This window comes from Heterodontus francisci, chromosome 10 (genome assembly GCF_036365525.1).
Source record: "Heterodontus francisci isolate sHetFra1 chromosome 10, sHetFra1.hap1, whole genome shotgun sequence".
NCBI lineage: Eukaryota > Metazoa > Chordata > Chondrichthyes > Heterodontiformes > Heterodontidae > Heterodontus > Heterodontus francisci.
The window spans coordinates 118128886-118145660 of NC_090380.1; the positions used below are offsets into that span (position 1 = coordinate 118128886).

The 16775-nt window shown below is 44.1% G+C and overlaps 1 protein-coding gene across 3 annotated transcripts in view; it reads right to left on the minus strand.

The window, feature by feature from the left end:
* Positions 1-1026: 1026 nt before the first annotated feature.
* Positions 1027-16775, minus strand: part of gbe1b (glucan (1,4-alpha-), branching enzyme 1b) — a 666883-nt gene continuing 651134 nt past the window's right edge. For all 3 annotated transcript variants that reach the window (XM_068041301.1, XM_068041300.1, XM_068041299.1), the window contains one exon: positions 1027-9608. In XM_068041301.1, the coding sequence (XP_067897402.1) occupies positions 9552-9608 (57 nt within the window). In that variant the 3' untranslated portion in view covers positions 1027-9551. The remainder of the gene's footprint in view (positions 9609-16775) is intronic.

Below are 16775 nucleotides of genomic sequence, written 5' to 3' on the forward strand. Positions count from 1 at the left end.
AACTCCAACTGCCGCACCCCAATATTTTATAATGAATAAAAGTGTTCAAAGAACATGCAAAAAGAAACACAATTTTCTTCAATGTTGTTGTGATTTTTCTTGAGTTTTGATGGGAGATCAGTCTTTAATTCTTGGGTGTCTCCAGAACAATCCTGGAGGGTTGGCAACTTCTGATGAGCTGCTGGTTAAAGGGTCTTCATTCCCTTGTGAGCTTGTCTTTTCTCTCTCCCAAGTGATGAGAGAACTTTTGTGCATTGCCAACATTTGAAATTGCTTCAGAGTTACACAAAATTTACAGCACAGAAACAGGCCATTCAGCCTGACTTGTCTATATGCCATAGGGGTCTCCTCCCACCCCTCCTCTAATCTACACTATCCATTTAGCATCTGTTTCTTTCTCCTTCATGTGCCTTTCTGGCTCCTCCTTAAGTGCATCCATGCTATTCGCCTGCATTACTCCCTGTGGTAGTGAGTTCCACGTTCTAGCCACACTTTCAGTAAAGAGGTTTCCCCTGAATTCCCCATTGGATTTATCAGTGACTATCTTATATTTATGACCTCTAGTTTTGGACCCCCTCCCTTCTCTATATCTACTCCATCAACTCCCTTCATTATCTTAAAGACCTTTACTGGGTCATACCTCAGCCTTTCATTTCTAGAGAAAAGGGTCCCAGCCCGTTCAATCTTTCTTGATAGTTATAACTTCTCATTTGTGGCATCAACCTTGCCAATCTTTTCTGTGCCTTTTCCAGTGCCTCAATACAATATGGAGGCCAGAACTGTGCATTGTACTTGTAAGTGCAGTCTAACCAAGGTTCAATATAAGTTGAGCAATTTAGCAACATTGCTGACCAGAGGACTATTGGATTGCTATAGTCTTTATTGCTCTAGAAATGACCTGCAGTGCTTTTTTGATCTATTAATAGCCTTGTTAACCTGCACTGTAATGAAACTCCTTCGGATGCTGCAGGGAAAAGTGACATCTGAAATGTAAAACAGTAGCAATTAAAACAGGACAGGGAGAGGGAATCTGCCACTCTTTATTCCCCAGTGGGTGGGACCACTGAACAAACTAAACATTTTCAACTTGTTCACAAGACATATTACACAGATCAGCAGAAAATTAATTCTGACCACAAATACTATAACATTTTAATCACAATAAAGCATTTGACAGTATAACTGAATTATAACTGAATTCTGCTTCCTGCAGATTTATAGCAGAACATTCCTTGTAGGCTCAATTGTCTATTAACTATCAGCTGTTGCTCAGTGGGTAGCACTCCTACCTCCAAGTCAGAAGGTTGTGGGTTCAATTTCACCCTAAAGATTTAAGCACAGAATCTAGGGTAACGCTTCCAATGCAGTACTGAGGAAGAGCATGAGTGTCAGAGGTGCTGTCTTTCAAATGAAATGTTAAACTGAGCCCGTCTACCCTCTCAGGTAGATGTAAAAGATCCTGTAGCTATTACTTTGAAGAAGAGCAGGGGGATTCTCCCAAGAGTCCAGGCCAATATTTACCTCTCAACCAACATCAGTAAAAAGAATTACCTGGTCATTGTCACACTGCTATTTCTGGGATCTTGCTGTGCCCAAATTGGCTGATGTTTAGTTTAGATTAGTTTAGAGATACAGCACTGAAACAGGCCCTTTGGCCCACCGAGTCTGTGCCGACCATCAACCACCCATTTATACTAATCCTACACTAATTCCATATTCCTACCACATCCCCACCTGTCCCTATATTTCCCTACCACCTACCTATACTAGGGGCAATTTATAATGGCCAATTAACCTATCAACCTGCAAGTCTTTTGGTATTTCCTCTTTTACAACAGTGACTACACTTCAAAAGTATTTCATTGGCTGTAAAGTGCTTTGGAGCATCTTGAGTCTGTGAAAGGTGTTACAGAAATGCACATTCTTAGTTTTCTTCACACTCCTGTATTTTCCTCCCATTTTCCCTCGCCACCCCGCACCCTGTGCCCTCACTGTATGACGTGTGGGAATATCACAAGGCTGCATGGAAGGCGATTAACTCAATCCCAGCTCCCTGCACTCCTTCTGTAGTCAGGAGACAACGGTCCAACCCAGCCTGGTCTCCAATATGAAGGCTTCCTCCAACCCGCAGGGTGACTGGATCGGGTATAAAGCTAGGCCACTTCAAACTGAGTCTCATTCAATCCCCTTGCACAGGCCTGAATGCTCAAGGAACACAGATTAACCTTGGAGTATTTTATTGTCTGTCCATCCATGACTGGGGGTGATCAGTACCCCCTGGGTCCACCCACATTTCCCCAGCATGTTCCAGAGCCACGAGTATTATCCACTTCCCTGTGGTTCCCTCCCCCTCTGCTATTCTGCTACTGCCATTTACATCATCTCTAAACCCACCTTTTGTTCATTTACCTCTTCCACTGCACCTTCTTTTGCCTTGCACCATCGTCCCTTTTGCCATTTAATCATTCCTGCCTTCCACAAACCCAGGAGTGCCTTTCCTGTCCCCATTTTCTGCTTTAAAACTGCTAAATTGCTAACATCTTCCAGTTCTGATGAAAGGTTATTGACCTGAAATGTTAACTTTGTTTCACTCTCTACAGCTGTTGCCTGACCTGCTGAGGGGGTTTCCAGCATTTTCTGTTTTTATTACAGATTAAGGTCTCAGCTAGGTTATAAATGGTCTTCATTAATTGTGGATTCAGTATCAATGTTCATTCTAGCTTTGCCCCCGAGGATCTGAACCACTAACGAGAGTGTTAGGACTGTGGGAATGTACTGAACTTCGATACATCCGTGGCTGAAAAAAAAAATCAAGGGGTGTTGATGAGGAGCTGGGAGTTAAGACAGTTTGATAAAATCCATTCACCAAACAACACCTCGAGACTAAATGCTTTCCGAGAGGCTGCAAAAATCTAACAATAAGCAGCATATGCTCTGTTAAAAGTGCAAGGCAAGCAATTTGATGAGATGTGTTCACTGAATAATATTGCACAGGATATGTTTACTGGGAAGATAGGATTATATAGCAATGCTTAAACTGTGGGGTGAGGGTTCACTCATTACACAGAACTGTGAGCTTGCTGTGTGTAAACTGGCTACAGTGTTCACACATTACACCAGCAACCACACTCCAAAAGTACTTGATTGGTTGTAAAGCATTTTGGGTCACGAAAGGCACTACAGAAATGTTTTCTTTTTATCAGGGCTCTGGAAGTGAGTCAAGAAGCTGTGATTGGAAGTGGCCCAGTTGGTCACTCTTGCCTCTGACTCAAAGTTGTGGTTTAAGTTCCACTCCAGAGACTTGAGCACAAACATGTAGGCTGACTCTCCAATGCAGTACTGAGAGAGTGCTGCAGTACTGAGAGTGCTGCACTGCTGGAACTGATGCCTTTTGGATGAGACATTAACCCTGCCTGCCTTCTCAGGTGGATGTCATGCTTTGGAATGCCCTGAGGTCATGACAGGCGCTATATAAATGCCAGTGTTCCTTTTTTAAAGAATGAGTTCAAAATTATGAAAGGTTGTGATACAGTAAATAAGGAGAAACTGTTTCCACTGGTAGGAGGATTGGTAAGCAGAGGACACAGATTTAAGGTAATTTATATAAGAACTAGACGGGAAGGAGCAGAATTATTTTTTATACAGCGAGTTGTTGTGATCTGGAATGTGCTGCCTGAAAGGGCAGTGGAAGCAGATTCAATAATAACTTTCAACAGGGAATTGGAGAAATACTTGAAGGGGAAAAATTTGCAGGGCTATGGGGAGTGGGAATAATTAGAAGGCTAAATGGCCTCCTTCTGTGCTGTAAGATTCTCTGACAGTCCTCACGCACCTCAGCCTTTGAGATACTGCATATGGCAAATTCCATTAGAACAGTAGGGAGAAGCAAAGAGGGAGTGTCAGCCACATCTAAACAAGAGGGCTTGCCAATCTTGTGGATGGGATACACATGGATTGCTAAAATATAAATTGGAAGCCAAGTCATGTCCAGTTCTCAAAAGAAGAGGAATTATCTTTTCCCCACTTTCCTCTGTCCCATGATGGTGACTGATAGTTATTGTGGCTTTCCTTGGATTGTCAGCAGCTGCAGAACAAACACTGGGAACCCGAGCTGTGAACCCACCAGTTTCCGAGTTCAAGCACATTTTTAAAATGTTGTTTTCTCATGCAGTAGTTTATCACAGCTCACACGCAACAATCCTAACCAGACATTGCAAAGATGTTTTCACTGGTAAGGAAGTCCAAAACTAGGGGCCATAAATATCATACTAACAAATCCAATAGTGAATTTAGGAGAAACTCTTTTACCCAAAGTGGTGAGAATGTACATGAGGGAGAAAGGAATATAAGGATATGCTGATAGGGTGAGATGAAGTGGGCTGGGAGGCGCTTCATGTGGAGCATAAACACTAGAATAGACCAGTTGGGCCGAATGGCCTGTTTCTGTGCTGGAGATACTTTGAAATATTGCACTTCAGAAATATCACCTGCTCGTGGCTTCACAGAATCACAGAATAATACAGTGCAGAAGAGGCCCTTTGGCCCATCGAGTCTGCACTGATGCACCTGACCTGTCTACCTAATCCCATTTGCCAGCACTTGGCCCATAGCCTTGAATGTTATGATATGCCAAGTGCTCATCCAGGTACTTTTTAAAGGATGTGAAGCAACCTGCCTCTACCACCCTCCCAGGCAGTGCATTCCAGACCATCACCACCCTCTGGGTAAAAAAGTTCTTCCTCAAATCCCCCTTAAACCTCCCGCCCCTCGTAACTGACCCTTCAACTAAGGGAAACAGCTGCTCCCTATCCACACCCCTCATAATCTTGTACACCTCGATCAGGTCACCCCTCAGTCTTCTCTGCGCCAGTGAAAACAACCCAAGCCTATCCAACCTCTCTTTATAGCTTAAATGTTCCATCCCAGGCAACATCCTGGTGAATCGCCTCTGCACCCCCTCCAATGCAATCACATCCTTCCGATAATGTGGCGACCAGAATTGCACACAGTACTCCAGCTGTGGTCTTACCAAAGTTCTGTACAACTCCAACATGACCTCCCTGCTTTTGTAATCTATGCCTCGATTGATAAAGGCAAGTGCCCCATATGCCTTTTTCACCACCCTATTAACCTGCCCTTCTGCCTTCAGAGATCTATGGCCAAACACGCCAAGGTCCCTTTGTTCCTCGGAACTTCCCAGTGTCAGGCCATTCATTGAATACTTCCGTGTCACATTAATCCTACCAAAGTGTATCACCTCACACTTTTCAGCGTTAAATTCCATCTGCCACTTTTCTGCCCATTTGACCATCCCGTCTCTATCTTCCTGTAACCTAAGACACTCCACCTCACTGTTAACCACTCGGCCAATCTTTGTGTCATCCGCTAACTTACTGATCCTACCCCGCACATAGTCATCTACGTCGTTTATATAAATGACAAACAATAGGGGACCCAGCACAGATCCCTGTGGTACACCACTGGACACTGGCTTCCAGTCACTAAAACAGCCATCTGTCATCACTCTCTGTCTCCTACAGCTAAGCCAATTTTGAATCCACCTTATCAAGTTACCTTGTATCCCATGTGCATTTGCTTTCTTGATAAGTCTCCCATGTGGGACCTTGTCAAAGGCTTTGCTGAAATCCATGTAAACTACATCAACTGCACTACCCTCATCTACACACCTGGTCACATGCTCAAAAAATTCAATCAAATTAGTTAGGCATGACCTCCCTCTGACAAAGCTATGCTGACTATTCCTAATCAAATTTTGCCTCTCCAAGTGGTGATAGATTCTCTCCTTCAGAATTTTCTCCAATAGTTTCCCTACCACTGATGTGAGACTCACTGGTCTGTAGTTCCCTGGCTTATCTCTACAACCTTTCTTAAATAGTGGGACCACATTAGCTGCTCTCCAGTCCTCTGGCACCTTCCCCGTGGCCAGAGAGGAATTAAAAACATAGGATCAGAGCCCCTGCAATCTCCACCCTCGCCTCCCACAGCATCCTGGGACACAAATTGTCCAGACCTGGAGATTTGTCCACTTTTAAGCCTTCCAAAACCTCCACTACCTTGTCACTCCCTATGACAATTTGCTCAAGAACCTCACAGTCTCTCTCTCTCTGAGTTCCATATCTACAGCCTCATTCTCTTGGGTGAAGACAGATGTGAAGCATTCATTCAACACCCTACCAGTGTCCTCTGGCTCCACCCACAAATTTCTCCCTTGGTCCCTAATGGGTCCTACTCTTTCCCTGGTTATCCTCTTCCCATTGATATACTTATAGAATATCTTGGGATTTTCCCTACTTTTACCAGCCAGAGCTTTCTCATATCCCCTCTTTGCTCTCCTAATTGCTTTCTTAAGCTCCATCCTACACTTTCTGGACTCCACTAATGCTTCCATTGATGTGCTCTCCCTGTATTTGCTAAAAGCCTCTCTTTTCGTTCTCATCGTACCCTGAATGTTTCTGGTCATGTTGCTCCTACCTATTACCCTAGAGGGAACATGTTGGGCCTGTACCCTCCCCATTTCCTTTTTGAATGCCCCCCACTGCTCTTCTGTAGATTTCCCGAAAAGTAACTCTTTCCAGTCGACCTTGGCCAGATCCTGCCTTATTTTACTAAAGTTCACTCTCCCCCAATCCAAAACCTTTTTTTGCAACTTGTCTATTTCTTTCTCCATAACAAGCTTAAATTGTACCATGTTGTGGTCGCTATCACCAAAATGCTCCCCCACCAACACATCAACCACCTGTCCACCTTCATTCCCCAGAATTAGGTCCAGCACTGCACCCTCCCTTGTTGGATCCTCTACATATTGAGCTAAAAAGTTCTCCTGTATACATTTTAAGAACTCCACTCCATCTAAGCCCTTAACACGATGACTATCCCAATTAATGTTGGGAAAGTTGAAATCACCTCATATAATTGCCCTATTATTTTCACACACCTCTGCAAATTGCGCACATATTTGCTCCTCAATTTCCCGCTGACTATCTGGGGGTCTATAATAAACACCTAGCACTGTGGCTGTCCCTTTTTTATTCCTAAACTCTACCCATAAAGCTTCATTTGATGCCCTCTCCAAGAAATCATCTCTCCTTACTGCAGTAACTGACTCCTTAACTAATATTGCAATGCCCCCTCCTCTTTTACCTCCTCCTCTGTCTCGCCTGAAGATTCTATATCCCGGGATACTGAGCTGCCAATCCTGCCCTCCCTCAACCATGTCTCCGTGATGGCTACTATATCACAATTCCACGTGTCAATCATTGCCCTTAACTCATCTGTTTTACCTGCAATACTCCTGGCATTAAAGTAGAGGCCTTCCATCCTGGTCTTACTCCCTTGAAACTTACTTCCGCTTCAGACTCAGAATGCCGGCCAAGGTGCAGATAACAAAAACTGAAATTACCAAAATGCACAGCAGGTACTATCCCTTTTCAGATACTGACCATCAGTCAGACATGCTGTGCATTGCCAGCCCTTAACCTCGTGCCACAACCCACTTTGCAAATCACCGAACGAACCCCTTTCATCATTGGTATTGTTGTTAAATCAAGGGACTGGCGAGTGAGTTTAATTTCATGCAGTACATTATTTTATAGTATGTTATTTTCATGCAGTTGTTAACATGTTCATTTTAATTGAGTTGAATGCACCATCATGCCCACAGGCCCCCTTATGGTTTTTCACAGCCTTACTACACTGTCATGTTGCTATTTAGCCCCAACTTTCAGCAAGATCTCAAAATAAACTGAATGGGGTCAGTTAGTCTGTTTTTGGGGTTGATGGTTGAGGGATGAACTTTGGCCCAAGATACCAGGAGAACACTCTGCTCTTTGAATTGGTTTAATGTCCCATCCAAAAGACAGCACTTTGACATTGTAGGACTCCCTTGATACTGACCCCCAGATGGGGCAGCGCTCCCTCCGTACTGACCCCCAGATGGGGCAGCGCTCCCTCCGTACTGACCCCCAGATGGGGCAGCGCTCTCTCTGTACTGACCCCCAGATGGAGCAGCGCTCCCTCGGTACTGACCCCCAGATGGGGCAGCGCTCTCTCTGTACTGACCCACTGACATTGCAGCGCTACCTCAGTCCTGTCTTTCTGACAGTGCAGCACTCCCTTAGCCCTGACCCTCTGACAGTGCAGCTCTTCCCTCTGTCTGCCTCTCCAATAGTGCAACGCTCCCTTAGTCTTGCCCCTCCAACAGTGCAGCACCCCTTTGGTACTAGCACTGGGAATGTCATCTTGGATTAGGGCCTCAAATGAGTGGAGTGGGCTTTGAACCCACGACTTTCTGACTCAGATTGCTACCCACTGAGTCACAACTGAAAACTGTAAATGAATTTTACACAAACATCTTAACAGGAAAATGCTTGGGGAAAATGAAACTCCAAGAAATGAATTGCTTTCCTCTTTACTGCAAGATGAGGTATCTGTTTAATCTCACAGCAACACAGGTCCAGTTTATCAGTGTCTGCTTCATTATATGCAAGAGTTTAACGAGGGATTGAGAAGTGTATTGAAAGCCAGAAACCTTAGCAGTATACCACTACAGTCTCTCATATTCTATTCACTCCGCGTTTCTACTGGTGCAATTTAAAAGTTTATAAGGTTATGCTTAATTTGAATTTTGTGCTCCACTTTCTTAAAAATATAACAATCCCTAATTCAAACAAGTTCTATCTGTGAATTAAAAGGGTGAAGTACTCTACTCTATCGAGGGAGAACTGCTGTGTCACCATCTACAATTCCTGGCCCAATGTTGCAGCTCTCCTTCCAAAAACTGACCCATGTATTCAGTGTGGGTGGCTGCAAGGTGGAGTGGTTAAAGCTGGTAAAGCAGGGTCACAGCAGACGGTGATTGGTGACATGCTCTCAACAACCCAACATCTTCATGCCATCGATCAGAAGGAAGTTATAGGAGTGTGCTGGGGGCTGACTGGGATGAGAACCGAAACAGTCACCTTTGACCTCCAGCTCCCTTGTTCAAGACGGAAGTTCAGTTCAACTCAGTGAAAGGCAGCTTCCAAAACACCAAGAGGTGGCCAACTCAACCCTTGTAACCTTCGAACAGGCAGGAATATTTCCTTATACAGGGAAGCACTCTCGCCCGACCACTCCCCAGCCCATAGAAGCGTTTTATTATTACTTGTATTGGTGTTACAGTGAGTTTCTGTCCCGTTCTAGCTGCGATGCAGCAGCTGGTCTAAAACTGTCCTGCTGGGCTGTAACTGTCTAATGTCGAGATCTAGACTACAAGTGTGAGTCTGCCTTCACCATTCAGAAACTAACATTTTTAAGGGTGTACTGTCGGTCGGGCAGGCAATGCAAAGAGAGTGTGTGTGTGAGAGACAGAGAGATAGAGAGAGCCATGTGTCTTTGTACAGCTGCATTCCTATAGGGTAAAAGCGCTTGTGCTCACAATTTACAACAAAAAATCAAATGTTACATTTGTTAATGGGTTGATGATGCTCGGGATGTGGTGGGCAGGGAAAGTCTTCCTGTTTGGCATGAGGCTCCTGTCACTCTGCCGAGCTTCATTTGCCAATGTCCATCCTTGCAAGAATGATGGCAGTCCTGCTGGGTATATACACCTAAAACACAGAAACTACAATTAATGTCATACACAGGAACGAGTTTGGAATGGGAGCTAAGAAACTGGGTCTGCTGGTGGAATGGGAGCCAAGAAACTGGGTCTGCTGGTGGAATGGGAACCAAGAAACCGGGTCTGCTGGTGGAATGGGAACCAAGAAACCGGGTCTGCTGGTGGAATGGGAACCAAGAAACCGGGTCTGCTGGTGGAATGGGAGCTAAATGAGCCTGCTGGTGGAATGGGAGCCAAGAAACTGGGTCTGCTGGTGGAATCGGAGCCAAGAAACCGGGTCGGCTGGTGGAATGGGAACCAAGAAACCGGGTCTGCTGGTGGAATGGGAACCAAGAAACTGGATCAGGACCATGATCACTACCTAGTGAACCTCTCTAGTCCCGTGATAATAGTCTGCTCACACTCTCTGTGCACATCAACCTGCAAATATTAGTCACAGAGAGGGGCAGCTATTTGTGTGGGACCCCCAAATGTAAGTCACCATCTTCAGGAGAAAGTCAGAAGCGAAATCAAAAGATTTGAGAAACCAATATCTGTGTTAGACTGAGGAAGTGAGTGGGCAAAACTGGGGAAAATGAGGTTCAATATGGGGAAGTTTGATGTCATCCATTTTGTAATGTCATCCATTTGGACAAATCAGAATATTTTCTAAACAGTAAGTGACTAGGAGCTGTGGAGGGGCACAAGGATTAGGGTTTCCACATGCACAGATCACTAAAAGCTAGCGCACAGGGTAGTGAGAGTAATAAAAAAGACTAATGGAATGTTTATCTCCAAGGGTTGAAATATGAAAGTGATGTTTCAGCTGTAGGCAGCCTTGGTCATAAGAACTAGGAGCAGGAGTAGGCAATTCAGCCCCTCGAGCCTGCTCCACCATTCAATACAATCATGGCTGATCTCATCTCGGCCTCAACTCCACTTTCCTGCCCGTTCTCCATAACCCTTCAACCCTTTACTAATTAAAAATCTGTCTATCTCCTACTTAAATTTACTCAATGTCCCGGCATCCACCGCACTCTGGGGCAGTGAATCCCACAGACTCATGACCCTTTGAGAGAAGTAATTTCTCCTCATCTCTGTTTTAAATCTGCTACCCCTTTCCTAAAACTATGACCTCTCGTTCTAGATTGCCCCACCAGAGGAAACATCCTCTTTATGTCTACTTTGTCAATTTCTTTAATCATCTTATATTCCTCAATTAGATCTCCTCTCATTCTTCTAAACTCTAGAGAGTAAAGGCCTAAACTGCTCAATCTCTCTTCATAAGACATCTCATCTCTGGAATCAATCTAGTGAACCTCCTCTGAACTGCCTCCAATGCAACTACATTCCTCCTCAAGTAAGGGGACCAAAACTGTAAGCAATATTCCAGGTGCGGTCTCACTAATGCCTTGTACAGTTGCAGCAACACTTCCCTACTTTTATACTCTATTCCTTTAGCAATAAATGCCAAAATTCCATTTGCCTTCCTTATCACCTGCTGCACCTGCAAACTAGTTTTCTGCGATTCCTGCGTGAGGACACCCAGATCCCTCTGCATCAAGGCACTCTGAAGTTCCTCTCCATTTAGATAATAATTTGCCTTTCTATTCTTCCGACCAAAATGGATAACCTCACACTTACCCACGTTAAACTCCATCTGCCAAATTTTGGCCCCTTCACCTAACCTATCCATTTGTAAATTTCTTATTTCTTTATTGCAACTTACTATTCCACCTATTTTAGTGTCATCTGCAAATTTGGCTATAGTACCTTCTATCCCTGCATCCAAGTCATTAATATATATGTAAATAGTTGGGGCCCAAGGACCGAACCCTGTGGCACCCCACTAGTTACATCTGGAGTGTTCAGTATCAGGCACACCTCAGGAAGCTCACCAGAATGATACCAGGCTTAAAAGGAAAAATTATGAGGACAGATTGCATAAACTTGGTTTGTACTGTCGTGTTTAGAAACTTGAAGGCGACTTAATCAAGGTCGTTAAAATGCTAAACATATTCGATAGAGTAGATGCAGAGAAATGTTTCATCTGGTGGGGGAATTCACAATGGGTAGTGGAAATCTGCAACTCTCTTGCTCCAAAATACTGGGGGTTAATCGGAGTTTTCAAGACTGAGATCGAGAGATTTTCATTAGGTAAGGGCATCTAGGATTACAGAGAAAAGGCTGGTAAATGGGATAGAGGTAAGAATCAGCCATGATCTAATGGAATGGTCTCTTCCTGTTCCCACATGATCGACAACATGTTCAAATCCAAAATCTGAAATATGCAGACAAAAGAAACAAAGCAGGTCATCTTTTAATCAACTTTAGCATCATATTTGAAATATAACTCAACAAATAAAAACAAAAGTTACAGTGCTAAAAATAGCAGCACTTCAGTAATTAAAGGACACGTGACCTTTAAGGGCACCCGAGATCTTCAGTCTCTCTATGGACTGGTTTTAGAGCTCTCTGGACCAACTTAAAATGCTGCATAAAGTAATGGCAGCACATCAATATTTCAGAAGGCCCAGAGGTCACGATTTCAGAAGGCCCAGAGGTCACTCACTCTGTCCAATAGCTTTATAAATAAATAAAATGTGAATCCGTTCGTTGAAGTAATTCATTCCTGCTCAGTTCGGACTGGGATGAACGGGAACCAGATATAAATGTCATTATATTGGTGGTGATGGGACAGTCCTGGCTCACACAAAGAGTGGTAATCCCAGTGTAACCCTGCCAGAGGCAGGGGTTGGAGACTTGTCAGAAAGATTCTTGAGTGTGTTCAGAATAATTTTCTGCAAAAATATATCCTAGAAGCAACAAGGCGGCAGACTATATGAGATTAAACAAAGAGCCAGATTTAGTTAAGGGCCTAAGGGTTTGTGAACATTTATCTAATAGCGGTCATAATATGATTAAATTCATTGTTGTGGTTAAAAGGGAGAATCATGAAAGAGTTACTAAGAATCTAGATTTAGAAAAGGCCGACTTAAACTGGATGAGATGGGTCTGCCGACAGTAAACTCAACAATGCTGCTGATGGAGAAAAGACAGATCAGTAGAAGGTGTGTAGACAAAAATATATCATGATACAGAAAGATCTCGATTTCCCAAAAAAGAGGAATGGACGGCTAAAAGGCCGGTTACTGACCCTCCTACCAGTGGACACAGTATCTCCCTACTGACTATCAAAACTGCTCATAATTTGACCACCTCGAATAAATTTCCACTTAATCTTTTCCTCTCTGAGACGAACAACCCCTGCTTCACCACATAACTGAAGTCCCTCGTTCCTGCCGTAAATCTTGGGTAGAGAATTCCAAAGATTCACATCCCTCTGAGAGAAGAAATTTTTCCTCATCTCGGTCTGAAATTGCCGTCCTTTATCCTGAGACTATTCCCCCAAGTTCCAGACTCTTCAGACAGGGAAAACAGCCACTCAGCATCTACCATTTCAAAACTTCTTAGAATCTTACATGTTTCAATGAGATCACTTCTCATTCTTCCAGCTGTGGCTCAGTTGGTAGCAATCCGAGTCAGGAAGATGTGGGTTCAGGTCCCACTCCAGAGCATGAGCACAAAAATCAAGCTGCCAGACTGAGGGAGTGCTGCACTGTCAGAGGTGCTGCCTTTCGGATGAGACATTATACCGAGGCCCCCATCTAATTCTCTAACATGGAAAGCAGTTGACGCCAAATCATTAAATGTATTCAAGAAAGAGTTATAGTTCTTAGGGCTAATAGGATCAAGGGATACGGGGAGAAAGTGGGAACAGGTTACTGAGTATGGATGATCAGCCATGATCGTTTTGAATGGTGGAGCAGGCTCGAAGGGCCGATTGGCCTAATCCTGCCCTATTTTTCTATGTTGCTATCTGCCCTCTCAGATGGACGGCACTATTTCAAAGAAGAGCAGGGGAGTTCTGCCTGGAGTCCTGGCCAATATTCATCCCTCAATCAATATTTAAAAAAACAGACTATCTGGTCAGCGTCACATTGCTGTTTGTGGGATCTTGCTGTGTGCAAATTGACTGCTGTATTCCCACATTACAACAGTGATTACACTTCAAAAGTACTTCATTGGCTGCAAAGCACTTTGGGAGGTCCTATGGTTATGAAAGGTGCTACATAAATGCAAGTCTTTTTTTTCTTAAACTGGAGTGTAGGGGCTGAATGGTAGCTCTGCTTCTGTAGCTAGCTAGCCAACACAGTGATTAAAAAAATAAACTATAACACAGGCACAGAAAGATTTCATGCAGTCTGCATGGAGAGTGGAATCTCAGATTTCTGATAAATGGGGAAAGCTGTTTTGATCCCAAGGCTATTTGGAGACCTGGGGTGAATTCTAGCCAGGGTAGCAATTTGTCTTTATTGGTTTTCAACCATGCAGAGTTACTTTAGAAATTTAGTAAATGACTGAAAATAATTGCTGCAGGAATTTGCCCAAATATACAGCCCTGGATGTGCAAAGAAAAGAACTTAGCAAAGTAAAAACCGCTTCCAGAAGGCATTTTAATTGGGCTCCCATGCCAGCAGAGGACAGTAACTCAGCACTGAGAACGCAGTGTTCTAAATGACAGACTGCGGCACTAATGGTCAATAGCTTTTACAGTCAGACACTAGTCCAGACGTAGGCAAAAGCCAGTCCTGATGTGCATCCTCACTGACCCCATGTTTCACTGTGCAAATGATTGCACACATCATTGGCTATTAAATGTACACCTCAAGGAGGATATATTAGCCTTAGAGGCCATGCAACAACATAAAGATACCAGGGCTAGAAGGGTTTAATTATGGGGACAGTTTGCATATACTAGGCTTGTTTTCACTCAAGTAGAGATTACAGGGGATGTAATTGAGGTGTTGAAGTTGATTAAAGAATTTGATAGGATAGATAGAACCTATTTCCTCTGGTGGGGGTGGGGGGGGGGGGGGGCGTGGTGGTGGAGGGCTTGGAGTTCAGAACAATGGGAATAACCTTAAAATTAGAGCTAGGTTGATCAGAAGAGATGTCAGAAAGTGCTTCTTCACACAGCTAGCACGTAGAAATCCAAATCCTTTTGCCCCTCCACAGTAGAAAGTCCTACAAGAGAGAAGGCAGTATGGACCTAATCCTAGGGAATGAAGCTAGACAAGTGTCAGTGCACTTCGGGGATAATGACCATAAGTCTAAGATTTAAGGTAGTTATGGAAAAGGACAAAGATGACCGGAAGTAAAGGTTCTGAATTGGGGGAAGGCCGATTTCAATATGATAACACAGAATCTGGCCAAAGTGGACCGGGAGCAGTTACTTGTAGGAAAGTCTATATCAGACCAGTGGGAGTCATTCAAAAAGTAAATAGTGAGAGTTCAGAGCCAACATGTACCCGTTAAGGTGAAGGGTAGGACCAACAAGTCCAGGGAACCCTGGATGTCAAGGGATATAGAGGATTGGATCAGGAAAAATAGGAGGCTTATGACAGATTCAGAGCGCTGAAAACAGCGGAGGCACTAGAGGAGTATAGAAAGTGTAGGGGGGTACTTTAAAAAGTAATTAGGAGAGCAAAGAGGGGACATGAAAAAACACTGACGGGCAAGATAAAGGAAATTCCTAAGGCATTTTATAAGTATACTAAGCGTAAGAGGATAACCAGGGAAAGAGTAGGGCCCATTAGGGACAAAGTGGCAATCTGTGTGTGTGTGGAGCCGGAGGACATAGGTGAGGTTTCAAATGATTACTTTTCATCTGTGTTCACTATGGAGAAGGACGATGTAGGTGTAAAGATCAGGGAGGGGGTTTGTGATATACTTGAACATATTAGCATTGAAAGGGAGGAAGTATTAGCTGTTTTGACGTGCTTAAAAGTGGATAAATCCCCAGGCCCAGATGAGATGTATCCCAGGCTGTTATGTGAGGCAAGGGAGGCGATAGCAGGGGCTCTGACACAAATTTTCAAATCCTCTCTGGCCACAGGAGAGGTACCAGAGGACTGCGAATGTAGTACCATTATTCAAGAAGGGTAGCAGGGATAAACCAGGTAACTACAGGCCGGTGAGTCTAACATCAGTGGTAGGAAAACTATTGGAAAAAATTCAGAGGGACAGGATTAATCTCCACTGGAGAGGCAGGGATTAATCAGGGATAGTCAGCATGGCTTTGTCAGGGGGAGATCGTTTCTAACTAACTTGATTGAATTTTTCGAGGTGCTGACCAGATGTGTAAATGAGGGTAAAGCAGTCGATGTAGTCTACATGGATTTCAGTAAGGCTTTTGATAAGGTCCGGCATGGGAGATTGGTTAAGAAGGTGAGAGCCCATGGGATCCAGGGCAATTTGGCAAATTGGATCCAAAATTGGCTTAGCGGCAGGAGGCAGAGGGTGATGGTGGTGTGTTGTTTTTGCGAGTGGAAGCCTGTGATGAGTGGTGTATCACAGGGATCGGTGCTGGGACCCTTGCTGTTTGTGTACATTAATGATTTAGACGTGAATATAGGAGGTATGATAAGTAAGTTCACAGATGACACGTAAATTGGTGGTGGTGTAAATAGTGAGGAGGAAAGCCTTAGATTACAGGATGATATAGATGGGCTGGTAAGATGGGCAGAGCAGTGGCAAATGGAATTTAATCCTGAGAAGTGTGAGGTGATGCATTTTGGGAGGACTAACAAGGCAAGGGAATATACAATGGATGGTAGGACCCTAGGAAGTACAGATGGTCAGAGGGACCTTGGTGTACTTGTCCATAGATCACTGAAGGCAGCAGCACAGGTAGATAAGGTGGTTAGGAAGGCATATGGGATAGTTGCTTTTATTAGCCGAGGCATAGAATCTAAGAGCAGGGAGGTTATGATGGAGCTGTATAAAATGCTAGTTAGGCCACAGCTGGAGTACTGTGTACAGTTCTGGGCACCACACTATAGGAAGGATGTGATTGCCCTGGAGAGGGTGCAGAGGAGATTCACCAGGATGTTGCCAGGGCTGGAGCATTTCAGCTATGAAGAGAGACTAGATAGGCTAGGGTTGTTTTCCTTAGAGCAGAGAAGTCTGAGGGGGGACCTGATTGAGGTATACAAAATTATGAGGGGCATTAATAGGTTGGATAGGAAGAAACTTTTTCCCTTAGCGGAGGGGTCAATAACCAGGGGGCATAGATTTAAGGTAAGGGGCAGGAGGTTTAGAGGGGATCTGAGGA